The sequence below is a fragment of the Maniola jurtina genome, chromosome 17 (genome assembly GCF_905333055.1).
Source record: "Maniola jurtina chromosome 17, ilManJurt1.1, whole genome shotgun sequence".
In the NCBI taxonomy this organism is placed as follows: Eukaryota; Metazoa; Arthropoda; class Insecta; order Lepidoptera; family Nymphalidae; genus Maniola; species Maniola jurtina.
In genome coordinates this window covers 2,915,157-2,938,348 of record NC_060045.1, presented here as the reverse complement: position 1 = coordinate 2,938,348, position 23,192 = coordinate 2,915,157, and the positions used below count along the sequence as shown (strand labels likewise).

At 35.7% G+C, this 23,192-nt stretch overlaps 2 protein-coding genes across 2 annotated transcripts in view; one reads left to right on the top strand and one right to left on the bottom strand.

Annotated features, from left to right (window-relative positions):
- LOC123873672 (neuropeptide receptor 22) overlaps window positions 1-19,653 on the top strand; it is a 26,066-nt gene extending 6,413 nt beyond the window's left edge. Inside the window, exons 2-8 of the mRNA XM_045918644.1 lie at window positions 13,256-13,504; window positions 14,408-14,711; window positions 15,429-15,607; window positions 16,381-16,503; window positions 17,280-17,474; window positions 18,320-18,493; window positions 19,017-19,653. Of these exons, the coding sequence (XP_045774600.1) occupies window positions 13,406-13,504; window positions 14,408-14,711; window positions 15,429-15,607; window positions 16,381-16,503; window positions 17,280-17,474; window positions 18,320-18,493; window positions 19,017-19,328 (1,386 nt within the window). The 5' untranslated portion in view covers window positions 13,256-13,405 and the 3' untranslated portion in view covers window positions 19,329-19,653. The remainder of the gene's footprint in view (window positions 1-13,255; window positions 13,505-14,407; window positions 14,712-15,428; window positions 15,608-16,380; window positions 16,504-17,279; window positions 17,475-18,319; window positions 18,494-19,016) is intronic.
- On the bottom strand, window positions 19,368-23,192 carry LOC123873670 (SET domain-containing protein SmydA-8). Its single transcript, XM_045918640.1, has 3 exons — window positions 21,843-23,192; window positions 21,364-21,548; window positions 19,368-19,801 (listed from the first exon to the last, which is right to left on the bottom strand). Exons 1-3 carry the CDS (start codon window positions 23,155-23,157, stop codon window positions 19,670-19,672), a joined length of 1,632 nt encoding a protein of 543 aa, XP_045774596.1. The 5' UTR covers window positions 23,158-23,192; the 3' UTR covers window positions 19,368-19,669.

Sequence of the window (23,192 nt, the reverse complement as noted above, 5' to 3'; positions counted from 1 at the left end):
GTGATTTTTTTTATAGTACGCAACAGTTTAAGAGAGCATTCGCGCGGGGGTTGTGCGTGTGTGCGAGGCGTCCCCACCCCGGTTGCCATCTCAGACTGTCGCGCACTATGGGTAGAATCAGTTAGGTTCCTACTCTATACCTACTTAATTCATGATTTGTACAAGTTAGCTATATAAATGTAGTGCAAGTCGATTTATTCAGAAATCTATTAGAATTAAGAGAAATCTTAAATAGTATAAGATTTCTTCGTATAAAATATATCAAAGAGAAGATACATGGATTTAACAATGTGTTAATTTTGTGTGGAGACCCGAATGCGTACATCGATTTGTGGTTAACGTTCTGAATACGAATCTTATACAGGTTGATCCTTTAATAATTACAATATTAATTTATAAATGTTTTATCTAATTTTGTGACTCAATAATCTGTGATTATAATAATCGTTGAGCCTTTGAAGTTTTCAGCAGTCGAGTGCTACAATCAAATAAAAAATACAATAAACTGCTTTATTTGTTTTTTTCAAAATTCAAAATATTTTTATTCAATTAGACTTTTACAAGTTCTTTTGGATCGTCAAAAGCATCTACCACTGGTTCGGAATGCCTTTCCTACTGAGAATAACCAGCCCAACCAGTTTTAATAACTAATATGGGTGCCTTCCTTCACAATAATTATTATTATGACGTTTTATGATCTTTTGTTCAGAAATATACCTATCTATTTAGAAAAGCTTTATTTTACTAAATTAACACCTCAGTATTTTTTTTTTTAATTTTTAAAAATTAATCATAAAAGCACTTACGGATCTACTTAGTAGATAGGAGTTTTCTCGAGAAAACTTTGTGTAAAAAGAAAATATAATATTATCTAGCTATCTTATATTATCCATTTTCCTGTTTCAAAATATTACAAGAACGTATGAAAAGAGATCCTCGGATCATTTTATTTATTTGTTTTGCTCAAATGAATTTATATCGCCCTGTAGGTTCGGTGTTTTCTTAGCATTAGCGTGAGGTAGGCGTCGCTACTTTAAATCTTGGAAAGTACGTGTGGTAGGGCTGCCACTTGTAAGAAAATTATTTTTGTTAAGTGGTTTTGGTATAAAACCAAACCAACAATCAACAACATTTTGCCAAATTATTTGTTTCCAAATATACGATTTTTTTACTTTATATCACATCTCATCACTTTATATAATATTGACAACTTTTTAAGCAACTTTACATGAACATGAAAAAGTTCTTTGAATCTTTTTGTTGAGTTTTGAAAAAAGGCATGACTTAAGTTACGTCGTGCTTATTTTCAAACTCCAAACGGGGTTCGATTTAAAGAATCCGAAATCGAAAAGGCAAGACTGTGTCTCATCCATCTCCGTTCGGGCGTCGACTATTTTTACCGACTTCAAAAAAAAGGAGGAGGTTCTCAATTCAATGAAATTTGGTACACAAACAGTTTACATCCCGGGGAAGGACATAGGCTACTTTTTATTCCCGAAAATCAAAGATTTGCATCATTTTCAAGATACCTAAATCCACGCGGACGAACTTTAGACATCTAATATTATAGTTCTTTACTGAACTTCACTTTTTTCGTCGTCATTGTCCATGGGCTTATAAGTACGAGTAATATTTTGAAAAAGTTCGAGAGGTGACAGCCCTGTCTCAACAAAATTTCGCCACTTATTCCGCGTCGCCTCCCTCACAATACACTGTATGTTATAATTTTTGCCTTCCCCAAATATATTTTGGAACAAAAGGCGCCTTAATGAATGTATCGCGAATTCCGAAAACCCGTGATTAAGCATTGTTACATTGAAATTCGCATCTGAAGATTTGTAAGAGATTTTTGTTTGTCTTATTTTGTTGGTGGCTCTATTTTTTTAGTAATGTACTTCGGGAACGAGGCGAACCCAAAAACAATCAGTGTTTTGTAAGAAGAAAAAGTATTGTGGCGATATAGAAAAGATGTCATGTTTTTTTCCACGCGTTTTTCTCGTAAGTTCAAAAAAGTATAAAAATATTTTCAGTCAGTCAGATGTTTTATTTGTATGTATTGTAAGCTTTTAAAAAATATATTACTTATTTAAAAAAAATTGTAGTTTCTTTTATGGTATCTTATCAGTAGGTAATCATGAGTATTATCACCTGTCTTCGTATTTGTACATCCTGTATATATAGTTTTAGAATCCTGAAATGATGGATATATTTCATTGGCTAGTGTTCAAATCTCAAAAACTGAGCTAAGGAAGCTCAAATATTTCAATCCAACTAACTGTAATGCCATTCTTATTAAGGGAGGAGAACCGTTCTCAGTAGGAATGGATTAAACATGATCATTAAAATATACTAGGTACTTCTGGTACTACAATACTATGCTAACCACTCGTCTGTAGCTGTACCTATTCTTAGTATCATTAGCACCCCCCTACACCTTTCAGTACCCTTCCTTCCTTTCTTTCAAACGCTATTCAAAACTTTGAGTGAGAGTTATACACGTACTCTGCTTTTCTTAGGAGTAGGTTAGCCATGATAACTTAGTACTCTGTATGAAGTATCAATGTTTTAGTTACAAAGTTCAAACTACATCTAAACCATATTCAATAGATCAGCAAAATAGATGAAACAATATTAGTTAGGTTCGACAGAATATGATAAATCCTTAATTAATATAGCTTAAGTGGGTTAAGTTTTAATATGGCTTTAGTGGCATGACGTATTTTATGATTGATTTACTACATATGGAAACTAAAAAGATACGGCTTTTAAAATTGTGGCTATCTCTTCCAGACAATAAGTCTTCTCAGAAAGTATCATTACTTTATAGATTTTTACACATATTTAGTCAGATTATAGTATAAAAAATCTTAACGACTAAGCGACCTCGTTCACGTGGATATAGCTTTTTTAAATCCCATGGGAACTCTTTTATTTCTGGGATAAAAAGGAGTCTATGTTTCAGCCAAATCCGTCCAGTAGTTTTTGCGTGAAAGAGTAACAAACATACATACACACACAAACAAACACATACATACTTTCGCCTTTATAATATTAGTGTGATTGGAACTAAATTTTAAATAGATGCATAAAAAATTGAAAACGCTCCAGTGAAATTTAAATTCAATTTGTGGTCTAGCATCGGTGGGCTTTTAGCAAAGTCTCAAAAATAGGTATGTATTAACATAATCCGAGGCGATCCAAGAAAATGAAGTTTTCATGGTGTCACTACGCGAGTGGGAAGCCAATTGTTGCGAAGATTGGTTTAAGCCTCCGCATGTGATCTTAATTAATGAATGCGAACGAATGAGTAAGCTTATTTCGTTAATTTATTTATAACGGCAGCTCGCGAATTAATTGTATTATGATTGTTTGATTGTACGTACTTGGAAATTGAGTTTGCGAGGTTTTAGAACGAATTATTTATGCGTAGTGAAACAAGTGAAATGAAGTTTTTCTTTGTGTTTATCCGTGATATATCGTGAGATAATCGGCCATACCCCTTCCAGGTTAGCCCACTTCTGTCTTAGACTACATCATCACTAACCACCAGGTGAGATTGCAGTCGAGGGCTAACTAGTATCTGAATAAAAATTTAAATAAAGATGATTTGTGTGGTGTCATGTGTCCCGTTGGCACTCTTTGTGTATATAACCTTAAAAACAGCTTAAACTACTGCATGTAAGATAACTATGTAGTATGTAAGTACTTAGGCTACGTAGGTTCAAACTATGTGGACACTGATGGATGATTATAATTATTGTTAATTAAATATAGACCTTATTCAATTTTAATAGAGTTCGTTATTACGTATTTAACGAGAGTCAGTTAATTAAATTATGACAAGCTACTGTATTACATGAAACGTCTGTAATCTAACCTCCGAAATCAGATAAGAAAGCTTTGAGCAAGTAGCATAGTTTCAGAAGAATTCAGATGTTAATGATAAAATAGTGACATTACGTGCTTTTCTAGACACGGAGGAATCGTAAACTAGGTATAAGGTACGGGGAAAACCGTACCGGTACGATAAGCAGTACGGTGACATGATTTAATACCTTTAACATTCCGGTACAATACCTACTGCCCAGAAATGGCGAGAACCTTTGACGTGCTGGCAAAGTAAACTAGAGTGAAGGACAGACACGGATTTAGCCCTCAAAAAAGATTGTGGGCACAGCTACCCGAAAATCGGCCAAGTGCGAGTCGGAGTATGAACTCGCTCATGATTGATATACTTAGTGTATTCCCACAGATTTAGGAAAAGTGCCTTCTTAGGAGTTCCGCGTGCATTCGTATACAGTTTACCCGCGGTAATCCGACAAACGTTTTGCAGGACATTGTCGAACTATCGAATTTGTCGGATTATAGAATGCTAAGACCCCCTATAGTCCGGATTTTTTTACAAAAGAGTACCTGCAATCCGACAAATTACAGATCCAATGATAAGATTTTATAATATGTTATGCATACTCTGAAGTACAAATAATGCTTAACGAAGTATGTCAAATTTAGTAAATGCAATAATACCTAATAGACATGTCGGATTACAGGGGGTTCCAGATTAGACAGGGGCCGAATTACCGGGGGTCCACTGTAAAGGAGATATTTACAAATTATATTACACCTTGACTATATAGATACCATTGAGATTTTGTACAGTGTATCTAGTTAGTAGTTAGTAGACTACTACTAACTACTAACTAGATACGTGTGTAATATACGTGTATACGTATATAATAGCCACGTGGGCAACGCCGTGGGGCGAACACTAGTAAATTAATAAACCTGTCAAATGTCAGTTTTTTCACTCACGAAAATTACCAAAGTAAATGTGTATTTGTTTGTATATCACAGTGTCTCATAGACTCTTAACTACTAAATCGATTTTGTAACAACTTTGAAAGATATCAAATATAATCCTACGCCGACCAGGGAAGTGTGACGTCATGTATTAGGGTTGTGGGCATGCCCATCGTGCCCACAACTGCGCTTGGTGAAGGACTACTAAGAGTCTAGTACTTTAAAAACTAAAACTAGGTACCCTTCCATTTTACGCCACAAAAGTGAAAAAGTACATAAAAAATCTTCCTTAGACTAAAGCAGACGTAGATTTTTATTAGCGTTTAGACTCCCAAAGCGTCTAGCGATAAATCTACATTGAGCATTAATGCTTTCTAGTTACCGTATGAATATTTCAAATGTGCCCGATCCACCGATAATAATATGGAGACGAATTTACTTAGAGGACTGTTGGCAAAAATATGGCATCATTGTAGTGATTTACTTTCATGAGAAGAAAACTTACTCGGCTTGATAAGGTAAGTACCTGGTTAGTGGAAATACTTTTTCACCGCCCATCTTCTTAGCCAAAATTTGATATTATTCAGTAATATGAATGACTTAATATGTCCAAAATGGACATAGGTTTTTTATCCCAGAAAATCAAAGAGTTTTGACGGGATTTTTAACCTACCCATGCGAACGAAGTTGTGGCATGTGGGCACCAATTACCTAATAGGTACAAAATAAAAGTGCGAGCAAAGGGAGCACGAAATTTTCGTTAAGTATAATAATATTAAAAAAAAAATAGTAAATGCTAAAAAAATATGTTTGCCTGAGATTTTGGGAGGGGGCTACGGCCATGATCGTCAGTTACCCCAGGTAGGTAGGGCCCTGTAGTAGGTATTATTACCTAAAATCTTAAACATCAGTTTTGTACTAACTACATGAAATTTTGCAAACTTACTTCGCGTCGCCTATTTATGAACTTCAGTACAAAGGTTCTCTGCTTCAAATTTTTCTTCTGACGCTACAGCCAACAGACTGCATATTCGGATAAGAAATGCACACATTAAAACTTCGTATCTGAGTCTAGAGCGGGTATACGGGACAAAATGCACGCCAACGGTCACCATTTTGTTTACATTTTAATATGTTTGCTCTAATACTTCATGACCGCAATGGTGATAATATGAATTAAAATTATTAAGTACTAGCTGATGCCCGCGACTTCGTCCGCGTGGATTTAGGTTTTTAAAGATCCCGTGGGAACTGTTTGATTTTCCGGGACAAAAAGTTGCCTCAAATGCATGGACTCAAGCTATCTCCGTACCAAATTTCATACAAATCGGTTAAGCGGACAGGTCTTTAGGAATCCCGTGGGAACTCTTTAATTTTCCAGGATAAAAGTCTATGACCGTCCCCGGGATGTAAGCTATCAGCTCTGGACCAAACATGATTGGAGTGAGGAGTTCTCGTTTTAGATGTTCGGATTAAGGTTAAACAACACAGTATGAATTATGTTAAAATCTAAAATCAATGCCAGTTTCCCCCATACACCGACAACTCGCGTCATTTCACTCCATTATACTTAATTCCTACGTCTCGCGTCTCGGTGGATTTTTCTTCGCGACCGAGATTATTAGATTTTATTCAGTCTGTGGGACTGAATTCAGATTGTCTGTACGATGTTTAATGTGGGGAGAATATCTACGTTTTTCATCGATTTCAGGTTTTGCGTATTACAATCCCAGATGCTTTAGTTGTACCTTTGCATTCAATATTTCATAAAAATGTTAATTGCCTAGAAATGACATAAATAAGGCCTGCACTTTGGAAAATATGCCGAATAGAATTTGGTGGTTTTGGGTATGAACTTTGAGGATTTTTAAAGTACCTATTGAAAATATTACAATTAAACTAGGCTAGGCTAGCTAACTACCGTAAAGTCATCCGGCGTGGAATGAGATATTTTTGTCCAGAATATTATGTAGCCCGGTCAAAATAGATATTCAATGTTACAATAATTCTGTTAATAATAATTAATAATAGAGCTGAGTATTTTTACGAACACCATGTGAAATGCAATATGAAAGTCCCCATCTATCTGACATTTGCAAAAAAAAAGGGTAAAGCATATTCAAGGTCAAAGTTCGCAAATATGGGTTTTTTGCGAATAATAATGTATTAATATACCTGCCCATACCAAATTACAGATTTCTAGTACTAAGTGTCTCCGAGCTAAGTCGTGGACGAACGGACGTACAAACGGACGGACGGGGCAGACAGATGGACGTGACGAAACTACAAGGGTTCCTTGTTGACTACGGAACCCTAAAAATGTTAATCTACTAGATACAAAATAAACAAAAGCGTTTTTCATCCAAGTACCAAATGAATACCTTATTGTCACAGACACGAAAGGCATAATTACTTAAAATTATTTTGCGAAAGACATCAAAGTTACATGTTCACGATTTCTATTATGTGTTTACAAATTTATTTAATACTCTCGTTAATCCTTATGCTTATGGGAATAAAGTAGGAAATTGCATGCAGGTGTGTAATAAAGATTAAGACGTGTAGACAAACTCATTCGTACAAAATTGTTGCCGACAGTTGTGGTTTTGCATGGGGGATAATTTTGAGATTGTAGAGTTTTGTAACTTCAAGATGTTGACGTGTGTCACATACAAGCTTCGCATGTTCTTATAGGTACCTAATGACGTAAATACTTACGAAGTTTTGGTTTTGTTTGCTTGACCACTTCAGACCAGGAAAAGTCTTACTAGGAACTAGAAATTTCCTTCAGCGTTTCAGTCACTTCATATTCAGATAGGTAGGTACTTACCCTGTCACATTGCAGCGGAAATACTGTGCGGAATAATGTGCATAAAATGCTGATTCAATGGTCATAAGCTTTCATCATGAATACCCCATCCCATGAATGAATGAAACCCATCAGTGGCCCACTACAGGGGTTTGGCCATAGTCTGCCACACTGGCCAACTGCAGTTTGCCAGATTTTGCCAGATTCCTCACACCTTGTGAGAACATTATGGAGAACTCTTAGGTATGCAGGTTTCCTCACGATGTTTACCTTCAACGTAAACCCCAGATTCTCCGAATTATAAACAGCTGGGCCTACTAAAAAAGGAAAAGCATAAACTACTGGATAGCTTTTTAACGTACACATCCATTAAGAAAGGTTTTTGAAACAACCCCTTAGGGGTTAAAATGGGGGTTTGAAACTTATGTAGTCCACGCGGACGAAGTCGCAGGCCTAAGCTAGTTTCGTAATAATAAAGTCAGTAAACTAAGACGGTGCTAGTCTTACTTTTATATTACGACTTTTTTACTTTAAAAAAATAAATGCAACTTCGAAATAAACTTACAATAACAGCAGAGCACTAATTTACGCAATCAAAACCCCCACATCCTCTGGTAATTTGCGTCGCTAGTGTACTGTGTAACCATAATTGTCGCTAATTCTGTCTGTCTGTGCATTAACACGTACCTCCCCGCAGTGAAGGCTGGGATAATGGAAATATGAAGAAAGAAGACGTCACCTTCAATTACCTAGGTCTTATCTCTGACTAGATTTTGCCCGGTGCTTTGTCTGTTCAATACACATAAAACTAGAACATATTTTTTTATTTAAATAGTTTATTCCATAAATAAACATGTCTATATGGAAATTTTATTTTACACTGAATTAAGAGAGCAAAAATGCTCTAAAAATCAGCTTTAAAAAACGAAGGGTTCCGTAGGTAGGTAATAGGTAGACTTTTAATTAGATATATTTTGTTGTATAGCAACAAAAATCTAATAAAAAGTGTATAATTACGGCAATAGAAATATTCTGTGAAAATTTTAACTCCTTATTTATTCATGAGATATAGCTAGCTGACAGATAGACGGACCGGGCGGCCAGACCATCAGCGGAAGTATAGGAATAGGGTTCCGTTGGCACCCTTCGGGTATATACGGAGAACCCTAAAAAGTCCAGGCCACCTTATACAAGCTCAAACTTGCGTCGAAGTCACCTATTACTTATGTATAAAAGTCTAAATGTTTAATTTATTTTTTCAAGTACAGAAATCCCAGGTCAATCATACGTAGGAAAGTAGGTAGGTACTTATTATACCTACTTACCTATTGTTTAAAAATTCCCGCGTACATAATACATTCACCACATGCCATAAGAAATTTGGAATGATCTAGCCGTTTTGATAAGCTATGCCCATACATACGGTAAGCTAGGGCTGTCGCCTGATTCTGTGATATTATTTCCATTGTTGGACATAGGCCTCCTTACGCCATTCTTCCATATGATGGGCGAGCCTCATCCAAGATTTTCGTTAGCTTAGTGATGTCGTCGGACCGATGGTCTTCCAACAGATTCTGTGATACTTACTTGTATTTTTTAAATTATTATAGTAACTTTATTAATCTGTTTGAGTTCTTACAAATCCCCAAATCAAATTGGCAGAAGGTTAATAGAAGAAAAAATAAGTTGGGAAAGCATTCTTATTTAAAAATAGTAAGTGTACTGAAGTGTGTAGGTACCTATACCTACCTAATCCTATTAAAATACTTTTGTATTTTGTAATGTTTATTAAATTTTTTTCTTTACTAGATAATGCCCGTGACATCGTCCGGGTGGATTTAGGATTTTATAAATCCCGTGGGAACTCTTAATAATCAAATGCTCCGTTAAGGCGAGGCAGGCAGATTTTTTTTACTATACCTACCTCTAGTACTCTTAGGGCTCTATCCTTAACCAGGTCAGGAGGTAGCGCACCGTGTTCCGGGTGCGCTTCTGAGACGGAGCTGGTAGCAGCCAGCCTAGCGATGGGACCCGTCCGCTTGGCGGCGGGTCAAGTCCTGGCGGGAGTGCGGTGAATACTACCTTAGTGATACCCGCGCAACCGCCAGTCCGTTGAGGAACAAACACAGGTTTTAGTGGGTGCAAGCCCCACATAACCCCTCCGTTTCCCCTGACGGAAGGGTATGCGTTAGGCATTTCCTGTGTATAAAAAAAAAAAAAAAAAAAGGGCTCTATCCTACTACGTGGGATAGAGTCCTGAACTAGTTAAGTAGAGATAGAGGATGCAATAGAGTGCGTAGATTGCCTGCAAACATGAAGCATGCTAACTACTATGCGTTAAAATAAGTTAAAATCGCATCAGTTTAGTTAAACTTATCTGTGACTACTCCCTAATACATTTATACAATACAATACAATATTAGATATTCATTGCTTCTTTCCTTAAAATAATTTAAAATTTAATGCCCAAAATAAAATAATTGTTGGACCAGATTAATTGCACAGGTGGCAACCCTACGTCAGCTAAATTAAACTAGCATTAGGTAAACAACGATTTAGTACAAATGCCGGATGCCCAGATCGTTACTATGATTGCCCGCGATATTGTTCATCATATGATTAACATACGAAACTGTTGTGTTTTGTTGCAGCCATTTCATTTGGGAAAAAATCCAAATGACTTCTCTACAACACACTGTAGTGGTGTCAAAAAATAATTTATCTATAATACATATTCAATATAAAAAAATATTCAGGATATTAGATATTCCTTAAGCCCCATATTTAATATACAATTTTTAAAGCAATACATTTTCTATTAGTAATTGCTTTTAAATTTGACGAGGCGTTTGCCAAAGATAGACCTACGATCTACGTCACACGATATCAGTAGCGAATATCATACGCGATAAAATATTATATTCTATCGCTACGCGTTGGTTTTTAATTCGTTTGGAATATCGCCCCTCGGTAGTTTCATTTATCAAATAGATTCTTTCGATTTTGCTATTCAATCAGGACAGTAGTTTTATTTATTTGTGAACTTGGTTGTGGGTGAATACTGAATGTAAATAATATCATATTTCGATATTCGGAGTTGATATTATCACAGATTAGGTTAGTTACTTGATTTTGTAGATTTGTGACGCGCATATTTGTTATTATAGGTTAGGTACGTAAATTGTATTAGTCTTTTTGGAAATGTGTGTGTTTGTGTGGTCTCATGATGGAACCGGGTGGGCATAGTGGATTATATCCAGGGTCTCATGATGGAACTGGGAGGTAGCCATAGGAACCGAGTGTCTGTTATAGCTCCGGCGTGCTTGGAGCTTGGGTTGTTCGATTTTTGTATTAGTTTTAGCCGTGATGAAGGCTAAAATAAAAACTCGTTATTAAAACGATTTTTAAATAGGTAACTGGGTAAACTTATCTACTTTTTGTACCTTCTTGACATTTCTTTATCATTCCAATTGTTTTTAATTTTGCATAAATACGTAGGTAGGTATAGGTACCTAGGTATTTAGAGTAAAATTATTACCATATACTATACGTCTTTCGGGATTTCTTTATTGTCATGCTTTTTAGGGTTCCGTATCTGAACCTGAAGGGTGCTAACAAGGAATACAGAATCTATTATTTATTTTTGTGAAGCTTGTAGGTACTTATTGAAGTAAAGGTTTACAAGTGCCTTTGAAATTTGTTGGTACTAGTATATCGTGTTAGGTACTATTTTTATTACTTGAGTGTTATTGAAATGGAGACCCGTGCTCAGTAGTGCGCCGGCGATAAGTTCTCACTTCTTTTTAATGATTCTTATAAAAAATAATAATGAAAAGAAATAATTTAAGTATAAAAATACAAAATAAAAATTATTTGTTTTTTTAAAGTGATATAATATATTTCTACAGAACCTCCTCCGACATCTCCCAGACGTCGCTTTTAAGGTGGTAATCTGTATAATGGTTCGCTAGGGGTGAAAGCAACAGAAAAACAGGTGCAAGCGATTCTCGACCTTATTGACGGTAACGAGAAAGTTGTTATTTTGTCATATTCTTGCTCAGTATCATTCATAGATTGCTACTATGTGGTTTTCTGAAATATGTCAATAAGGTTGAAAATCGTTTGCATGCAAGTTTCTGCTTGCGGCTTTTTTTTTTGATAGTTAATATATTTTAACGTAAAAAATATTCAATATTTTTTTGTAACAAACATTAATATTATGATATAGGAATCTAACCATATTTGACACCTCTACAACACAGTAACTAAATAGTAGGTACCTAGCCAATAATAATGCCAAGTTAGGTAAATCTCCATTTAATTTCTACACGACTGCCCAAAAAAAGGAGTGTAATGTTTTCAGTTGTCAGCCTGAGTTTTATACCGGACAAGTGTAAATTAAAAATTTATAACACCCACGACAAGGGAAGGTTACAATAACTAGAAAAGAGCTGATAACTTTCAAACGGCTGAACTGATTTTCTTGGATTATGAACTAAGAACACTCTCGATACAGCCACCTTTCAAACAAAAAAAAAAAAAAACAAAAAAATGGGTTCATGGAGCTACAATGCAGACAGATACGCAGATACACAGATACACACGTCAAACTTATAACACCCCTCTTTTTGGGTCGGGGGTTAAAAACCAAAGTTCCCGCGGGTTTTAAACACCTAATAACAGAGGCATCATCTCTATAACCTGGGTGTGCGGTGGCGCGTCTTCCCCCGATTCATACCCCGATTGTCATCTCGACCTGTCGCGTACTATTACTATGCCCAATTATTTAATACATTTTAGTATATTTTTTTTTTGTTTTTAAAACCGTGGCATTTTAAAATATTTTTTACTTCTGATAAACTAATATAAACAAAACTGACATCTATTGTAGACTTAATAAACTAATTGATCAATGGTTCGTCACAAACACGTAGAAGTTGCTGGTTTGTATTTGACTGCATGTCAACTTTATTGTAGTTTAACTTAAATATCATAGATGGCATTAAAATATAAATGACTAGCTAGAATTGAAAAATCAACATATTATCACAGATATTATCGAAGGAGCCCCGATTTTTTGAATGTTTTGCAAAAAAGGTACTTAAAGGTTTTCAATTTGGTGCGTAATTAAATTTATTAGAAAGGAAAGTACCTACTTACATCACTTTTCCTCACGAGGACATATTTTCAAACTTTAGTATGGACCTCAAAGCTCACACAAAATGGTTAGGTACAATATTGTACATTTTTTGATTGTATATTTTTCGTACATGAATTTATACAATAACTAGATGCTCACGACTTCGTCCGCGTGGATTTAGGTTTTTTGAAAATCCATTAGAAACTCTTTGATTTTCCAGGATAAAAATTATCAATGTCAATTTCCGGGATGCAAGCTACATTTGTACCCATATAAATCGGTTAAACGGATTGGCCTTATAGTATCCCGTGGGATTTCTTTGATTTTTCAGGATAAAATGCCTATGCCCTTCCTCGGGATATAAGCTAAACTCTGTACCAAATTTCATCAAAATCGGTTAAACTGTTGGGCTGTGAACAGCTAGCTAGCAGACAGATACACTTTCGCATTTACAATATTAGTATGGATAACTTTACCTATATAATAATATTATCTTGTTTTGACAGTATCAATTATCAACGGTCCTGATAAAAATGCTTTCATGGTAATGGACTACTGTGAACGCTATCAGAAAAGCTTCGGGCTAAAATATTCATTTTCATTTAGCTTTCACCTCGGGAAAATGTGTTTCAAAATGGCCGATAAGCCTGTCTGAGATGGATTACGCTAAAATGTATGGAAATGTGGAGTTTGATTACCAAATACCAAGTTTTTTGATTAATTGGAGCACGGATTATGACACATCCGAGCCTGAGGTAAGTTTTGGTATAAGTACTTACACTCCTATTGGAAAGCCTGAAGACCAAAGTCTTCGAACAGTGCGTGTTGCTAGTGATAATATATGATTACAAGACTTGGCCGCTATGGGTCAGCGGGTGATGGAGGTTCTCTGCGTGGTCAAAAACTATGGGCCTCATAAAAACATATGTTCTCTACATGGTCAAACAAAAATCAGAAGATCCCTAGAAGAACTAGAATAATATAACTAATAATAATTATAGGTGCCCGGGGCACATAGTTTTTTACGCCTGTTTATCAAGAATATTAGCTGTATTTATTTGCCTTTATTTCTCTTCAAATATCATAATATAATATACTATACAGCTTTTCCTATGCCAAGAGTTAGTACCACAATCCTGCAAACCGATCGCCGCGCCTCATAGACCATTGAGCTATATCAAAGCAGTTGCATATCAGGTGGTTACATTTGTGTTATGGTTACCGTTAAACTTTGGATATTAATAAAAAGTAGAGTGGGTTGCAATTAAGTCAGGATTTATTAACTTTCCACCAAAATTTTACCTTTAATATTATGGAAATAAGTATACTTGTGGCAACCCACTTTACCTTTTTAACCCTCTACCCAAAAAGAGGCGTGTTATAAGTTTGATGGGTGTATCTGTATCTGTATGTGGCATTGTAGCTTCTAAACTAATGAACCGATTTTAATTCAGTTTGTTTTGTTTGAAAGGTGGCTTGATCCAGAGTGTTCTTAGCTATAATCCAAGAAAATCGGTTTAGCCGTTTGAAAGTTATCAGCTCTTTTCTAGTTACTGTAACCTTCACTTGTCGGGAGTGTTATAAATTATTAATTTACACTTGTTATTTTATACAATTGACCCTAAATCCACATTCATTATCTCTAATTCATATTTTAGGTGGACCTCTCACAGTATCCGTTCCCAAATAAACTATGGCACATCAAACCGGCCAAAGAAGTGGCATTGAAAACAACCGCAATGCTAATCGTTGGCGTTACTGGCATATTCCTAAATTCAGTCATCATAATCATCCTTCTGAAAAACAAGTGGCTTTGGACAGCAAGCAACTATCTAATCGGGAATTTGGCATTTATCGATTTGATCACGCTAATTTTCTGTCCCTGGTTCATGCTTGTGAGGGATTTCCATCAGAACTTCGTTTTGAACAACTTTGGGTGCAGATTTGAAGGGTTTTTGCAAGGTTACTTAGTGCGATAATTATTTATTACAAGAAAAAGTTTTTGAATTATTCATGAATTTTTTTTCAGGGTGTCGATTTTTACAACTAAGTAGGTTTATAGATATTCAAGGACCTAAATTTTTTCAAGATAAGGATTTTTGTATAAAAGTGGTTACGCACTTATCAGATCCGAATCTGAGAATATTATCCTTATTCTGGCTCTTCGACTGTATCTACCACCACATGGTGACCACCTTGTCTGAGATTGCAATATGCTTGTTTAAGATTAAAATAAAATGTAAAATTGTCTACAGTGAAAACTAAAACTAACTTTTCTGGGTTATTATCTACTGTAACTTCTTCTATTTCATTAGTTATCTAGTCTTTAAAGGCTTTTAATATCTCATTTACATAAATATCAAATTAATTCTTGTGTTTATTGTTTTTCTGTGGTTAATATGTTATCATTGTGTATATTGTGTATTTGTGTGTAATATGTGTTGGATCAACGAATAAACATTTTTCTATTCTATCCTATTCTATTCTATTCCATTCCATTCCATTCCGTTCCGTTCCGTTCCGTTCCATTCCATTCCGTTCCATTCCGTTCCATTCTATTCTATTCCATTGCATTCCATTCCATTCTATTCTATTCTATTCTAATACCTTTTAAGCGACTTCAAAAAAGTAGGAGGTTCTCAACTGGTGGGAATCTTTTTATTTTTTTATTTTTTTTAGCATCACTACTGTTAGCTGGTGTAGCAGCCGTCATGTTAGTCAGTTATGACAGACTAGCCGCAGCAACGTTAACCGCTGAAGCAAGAATCACCAAAAAGGCAGCACCCAAGCTTATTGTTGCCTCGTGGATCATACCGATGGGATTGTCTCTGCCTTGGATTATAGAGAGAAAATTTATTGTGAGGGTTTAATATTCTTTATAGATACACAGGATACCAAAACGCTAGCAAAAATTTATTATTATACTAACTGACGCCCGCGACTTCGTCCGCGTGGATTTAGGTTTCTTCTTCTCTCTTCTTCTCTCTGGGCTGGTTTCCGCACTTAAACGTTTCCGCTGTTGAATTTAGGTTTATCGAAATCCCGTGGGAACCCTTTGATTTTCCGGGATAAAAAGTAGCCTATGTGCTAATCCAGGATATTATCTATCTTCATTCCAAATTTCAGCCAAATCCGTCAGTAGTTTTTGCGTGGAGGAGTAACAAACATACACACACAACACACACACACACATATACACACATACACACAAACTTTCGCCTTTATAATATTAGTGTGAGAAGTGTGAGATATTAACCTTAATTAACACAATCCAATGCAATTTTGTAACTTTTTGTTTTGTTCTTATTTTGAACGTTTGGGTTCCAATTTACACATATCATATTCTATTTTTTAACCCCCGACCAAAAAAGAGGGGTGTTATAAGTTAGACGTGTGTATGTGTGCATCTGTGTATCTGTGTATCTGTGGCATCGTAGCTCCTAAACTAATGAACCGATTTTAATTTAGTTTTTTTTTGTTTGAAAGGTGGCTTGATCGAGAGTGTTCTTAGCCATAATTCAAAAAAATCGGTTCAGCCGTTTGAAAGTTATCAGCTCTTTTCTAGTTATTACTGTAACCTTCACTTGTCGGGGGTGTTATAAATTTTTAATTTACACTTGTTTCTTTTCAGGAACGCCAATGGCTGGATTTTTTGGAGACGTTTTGTTATGAGGATCCGAAAATGCTTCCCATTTATTGGCACTGCATCGTCATACTACTTGTTTGGATTCCACTAGGAGTTATGTTACTCACTGTCTGTGCATCTCTTATACATTAATATTATTTATGTATATATTACTAGCCCTCGACTTCGCGTGGATTTAGTTTTTTTTAATCCCGTGGGAACTCATTGATTTCCGGGATAAAAACTAGCCTATGTATTAATCCAGGGTATAATCTTTTGTTTTGTATGTTTGTTACGCGCTTTCTGTGTCAAATATGAACCGATTTTGATGGTTATTTTTGTTTGGTATGTCATAATTCTCATTTGAACTTTTCATCCAATGTCATATGTATCAGAGTATTTATTAACCCCCGACCCAAAAAGAGGGGTGTTATAAGTTTGGCGTGTGTATCTGTGTATCTGTCTGTGGCATCGTAGCGCCTAAGCGAATGAACCGATTTTAATTTAGTTTTTTTTTGTTTGAAAGGTGGCTTGATCGAGAGTGTTCTTAACTATAATCCAAGAAAATCGGTTCAGCCGTTTGAAAGTTATCACCTCTTTTCTAGTTACTGTAACCTTTACTTGTCGGGGGTGACATGAATTTTTAATTTACACTTGTATTATACACTAGCCGATGCCCGCGACTTCGCCCGCGTGGATTTAGGTTTTTTGAAATCCCGTGGGAACTCTTTGATTTTCCGGGATAAAAAGTAGCCTATGTGCTAATCCAGGATATTATCTATCTCCATTCCAAATTTCAGCCAAATCCGTCCAGTAGTTTTTGCGTGAAGCAGTAACAAACATACACACACACACACACACACACATACAAACTTTCGCCATTATAATATTAGTGTGATTTGCAGTATGGCACTATAATATGGAGATTGGAAAGAAGTGCCCGAGAGCTATCATCACGAGGTGGTGGTCAGACTATAACACAAGCTAGGGGTAAAGCTATGAGAATAACTGCTTGTATACTCCTAGTAGCAGCGGTATGTAGGGTACCATACACTGCTTTGGTTTATATGAGAAATAATCTGCCGAATGAGATCAACGCGGTAAGTTTCTTGTGGCTTTTGTTCCGTAGGAGGGGAAGTCCTTATGGGCATCTGGATCGGACTAAAACACCTTCTTTTTAACCCTCGACTTAAAAAGAGGGGTGTTATAAGTTTGACGTGTGTATCTGTGTATCTGTCTGTGGCATCGTAGCTCCTAAACTAATGAACCGATTTCAATTTAGTTTTTTTTTGTTTGAAAATTGGCTTGATCGATAGTGTTCTATAAGAAAATCAGTTCAGCCGTTTGAAAGTTATCAGCTCTTTTCTGGTTACTGTAACCTTCACTTGTCGGGGGTGTTATAAATTTTTAATTTACACTTGTTTAGAAGTAATAATTTACTGCCACAGTCTGACTCACCTTTCTTCTTTTTCATCCTTCTCTTTTCTGTCCATTATACTTTCCGTATATTTCTGGATTATCGCCCACTTTTGTTTTCTCCTTCAGCATTGTATTTAATACTAGCGGGTCGCTAGTATTAAATACCCCAGATTCGCACAGGTAACTTATTACAATACAGTAAGCCAAGCTAAGTTACAATTAAGTTAAGATACAGGCTAATCACTAGGACTTCTAAAACTGTGATTTCCGGTGTGGAGTCACCATTCTAGCACCGTGGGACACCAAGGTATACCTACTCTTCTCTCTCGAACTCTCTCTAACTCCTTCGAACTATGTGCATTGTCCGGGTTGCGTAGTTGCAGAAGTCACAAGCCACTTCAGCTTCGCAACCCCTTTTGCTATTTCGGTAAATCTAGTCCCTCCTACGATTCTCTTTATTTCTGGTTTGATCACATACCTACTATAAATAATAATTTTCTGTAATTTCTCTTTACTTCTGTTTTAGGTGGAAGGGGGATATCAAATAATGTGGTTTATAGCAAGCTATCTAATGTATCTAAACTGTGCGATTAACCCACTTATCTATGGGTTCACCAATACTAGATTCAGAAGAGCCATGGACCGTACCCCAGGTGTTGCATGGTTCAAATTTGGTACATGGTGCTGTGCTTGCGCAACGGTAAATTCTAAATTATAGTGACATGTGTTGATAATTTTTATAAATATTCATAACTAGCTGATGCCCGCGACTTTATTCGCGTAGATATAGGTTTCCTAAAAATCCCGTGGGAACTAATTAATTTTCCGGGACAAAAAGTAGCCTATGTGTTAATCCAGGGTATAATATATCTATATTACAAATTTCAGCCAAACCCGTCCAGTAGTTTTTGCGTGAAAAAGTAACAAACATACACACAAACTTTCGCGTGCTTTCGCCTTTATGATATTATAGTGTGATTTAATGCCAAGACTAGCTCAGATACGAATAATAATGGAATTAATAAGTATAATTGTTAAAAATACCTTTTCTAAGTTTCTACGATTTTTTTCAATGTTAGCCTTTCCCAGCATAATATTAGAACGTTTGCAGAACACAATAATTTCATAGTCAATCAATTCTTCTGTAGATACAAGAGCTTCAAGCAACTTCTAGGTTATAATTTTTTCAAGTTTGACTTATTATTATCACTGTTTTTTTCTAGGTCGTAAAAAAGAAACAATCCCTACAAAACAACAACGTTGAAAAAATATTCGTAGTCGTCGCCAGTCCACGACCTAACCGGAAAATATCGAGAGTGGTCAGAAATATTCTACACATAAACAAACAGACCTTAGAATTGAGTGTACCCAAAGTTGACGAAGCTACAACCAAACCTACTAAAGTCACTCCCTTGAAGGTTGAACAGTTGGACTTTAAAGCGGATGAAGAAAATGATAAAGTATTCATAGCACAAGGATTAGAAGTTACTATAAGTGAACGAATAGTTATTAACGAAGAAAGAAGCAATTTGTGAATTCTAAAATAGAAAATAAGCAAAAGTGAAGAATAAAAATTGAGTCTAGAAAAAATCATTTAATACATCAAGTTTATAGAAGAAATTAAGTAGTAACTAATTTTAACTTGTAGTAATTAATTTTGTCTTTTAATTGTGTCTTTATAATGGAACTAATAGTTACAAATCCAATATATAAATGTACACATCTTAATTATTGATTTATTATACTTCCTCTCCTAAAAAAATATATATCTAAGTGATATATAAACCTATCGTAGTGTTTTAGCACTTATACACTCAAGCGTTACACAAGGGAATTTTATAAAAATATCTCATACACATATAAAAATCATAATGTATCAAAGATTAGTCTCATCTAATAAGGAAGACAGTTCTTGAAGTTTATTCTCCAAAACTTCTTTCATGTAAGGTTCTATTCTCAAAATGTGTGTTGCTTCCTGTAGCAATACCATGCTTTCCATTAATTGATCCTGAAATAAAAAACATTTATTAATTGTATTTTTTATTGTTTTTTATAACCTACCTACCTACTATAATATTATTTCTAAATGCAATAGGTCAGATAAAAGGCTAGGATTTAAGATCTAGTAGTAGATAAGTCTATCTAGGTAGTTACGTTAGATTTAAAAACTATTTATAGTTATATTGTGCCAGTAACATGAGTACATATAGTTTAGGACATAAAATTTGCATAAAGACGAATAAATGACTGAATTTTTCAAAATCAAATTCAAATTAAACACACTCATTTTGTGCCTTTTGGCGTAGTGACCTTGGGGCCGCCCGTGGGAATGGGGGCTCGAACTCTTTTTGAGGAAATTGCGAAAAGGGTTATCGAGTTAATCTGGGATCGGAGAGTAGCAGCTACCTTGGGCAAAAAATTAGTATGGCCATCCAAAGGGGTAATGCTGCCAGCATCTTAGGCACAATGCCTTGCTGCGGTGGTCTGATGAGGTTTAAGATTTAATTTAATTTATTTTAGTTTTTAAATTATTATTTTTTTAGTTTATTTTATAGATTTGTCAATTATTATACCTAATTCTGCATGTCAAAAAAATAATTAAACACATGATGGACATTCGTCAATATAACCCACAAGTATAATCGTGATACACTGTTTAAAGCTATTAATAAAATCTAGAACGCAGTTTTGCCCATCAACAAGTGAATAGTTAGAATAGTTTACTTCAGCTGGAGTTTGGCCAAATTTCTTTCGTCATTCATAGCAGCGATGATTTTTCACTACGCATACCAAATACACTTTATCAAATGACGCAAATATTTACGTCAAAAGGTTTGTAGGTGTAGGTCTTTACAACAAAAATGCAAAATTGAATCTGTAATTATTATTACGTCACCAACTATCACCATTAAAACTGTCTCAATATTTACTTGATCGAAATAAGTCTAACACCAAGTGACTCGAGCAAGACTAACACCATCTCTTATTAGAAAAAAAAACTTTTAGTTTGACGATGACGGAATTCCAGTACTGAGTCAACCTCGAATTCAGGCTCCAACCTACGAGTAGGTGCACTAAAGCCTGAGGGGTTTATTCAGGACTGTTCAACTGTCAGCTTGGTGTCTGAGGAGCAGAAGTATTCAGGTTTGTCTAGGCTTAAAACGGTGATGATAATATGCGAGCCCACTGTGACCGATTCACACTTGGTTCTTCTAGTACGATATGCTAGACTTTCACTATAGTACGCCTGCAGAATTATGGCAAAGATAATTTGGTAATTTTGCCTTGCCAGGTTTCAGAGTTCAGGATGGATGTTCATAATATTACCTACTTTGATCCCCGATTTGTAAATACAAACACTTAATTTTATAGCTCGTTCACACAGGCTGTGTAAGAGTAGACGTAGCGCGTACCATTGCGTTGTAATGTATGGAACTGTATGAAACATGGCACACCGATTGCGTAAAGCGTGAACGTATGCCAGTGTGTTAGGGGTTTACGCGCATCACTACGCACGTGTCACGTGTACGTGCTTGGTGTGAATCAGCCTTTAATGTGAACACTCCTCACCTGTGCTGCAGCTTTAGTTATTTTCTCCACTTCGAATTCCCTTTTAGTTTGCATTGTCATGGCAGCTTGTAGTTCCAGGAGAATGGTTCCACGGAACCTAGACCAGCCAGGCTCTAGCTTGTCCGCCACATCCAAAAGTTCATGACAGATATCTACTTTACGCTTTAGTAAATAGTCTGGAAGCTCTGAAACAAAATCAGTAGTGCTAATTACTAAACAGATAAACGTGATTACTTTATGCTATGAAGTAATGTTATCCTTTGTTTTTGATTTGATTGAAAATTAACAGGGCTCTCTCCGTCACTCGTTTCATACAATCGTAGTTCCAATTTCATTTGAATATTAAGCAACCAAAGTCCATGAAATTTTGCAGACATATTCTAGAAACTAATATCTGTAGTCAGGTTAGTAACTAATAAATGGTTTATTAACAATCCTACTCTTAAAAATGGTGAACTTTTAACTAGGCGTTTATTTACCTATCAATGTGTATCCTTTATAGTTTCCATAAATTTGCATCAACGCCATCTTAGCTTGTATCGCTAAATGATTTGTGGAATGAAGTGTCACTGAATATTTATCAATAAATTCCTCAAACCCTTTAGGGGATGATTTGTTTAGTGCACTAAGCTCTTGTTTCAACGCATTATTACCCCAAAACATCTGTCTACTTTGTATGTAATAACCACATTTTTCACAACTCCATGGCGCAGTTTCATCTAAAGGATTGGTAGAGACCATTTTTGCTTCTGTTTTTGATTTCTTATTTCCTAGAGAGCCGTTGCAAATGGAACAGTAAATGTTACCTAAATATGTACCAAATTCTGTTGGATCCTTACACCTTTCACATTCACAATCAAAACATTTGGTTTCTCTTAAATGTCTTCTTCTATCCAACGTTCCGTACAACGATTGGGTATACGTTACAGTAATCATTTCACCTTTAGCAATCGGTACGGTTGCTATCAAAGCTAAGATATTATCATCACCTAAATAAATATGTCTTGTATTGGGCCTGCAGTTATGGTTCATCATCGAAGCTGTCACGTAAATAGCACGTAACCTTTTGGATCCATCCGGAGATCTAACATCAAAGGAATTAGTGTCGAATATCGAAGCTACTTTCAGAATAGTCTCTTCATCAAATGACAGTCCAAGCACACGAGCAATAAAAGTGAGAAGATTGACCTTTAACACTTTATATAAAGGTGTATTGATTCTGTGTTCCAAGTGGGATTCTAAAGACATTACACTTTCATACTGACGAGGGTTGGTTTTATGCATTAATAGTACTCTCATGGGTGCAATTACACAATACGCTGCTTCCGCTTTATCAGGGCTTTCATATTTGATATCGCATTTATAATTGTTTTTAGTCATAAGTTTGCATTCTTCTCGATGTGGTTCTGCGTTTTCGCAGCTGAGATTACACATGGGCCAGTTACATTTGGAGCATTTATAAAAATCTAACTTATCTTCAATTTGTATTGGTTGAAGCTTTTTGTTACACGATAAACAATGGGGCGTGCAGGTTATCCTTGGACCACTGACAGCCGGTTTTTCTTTTAGAATTATTTCTCCTTGCCTTATATCTCTAGTTGCTATCATGTGTCTTCCAATCAGATCTGAGTGTTCAATTTTGTAGCTCCGGCATTGAAACTTATGTCCTTCTTTCCATGCGTGTTTTTGGTGATCTTTCGAACAGTAATAGACCAACTTGCATCCTCCACATGTTTGGTTCGCCGGCTTTTGGCAGACTTCGCACACCGGTATTTCTCGCTTGGAATAATCCATTGTCTTATTGTAACTGAAAGATTTGAGGGCGACGC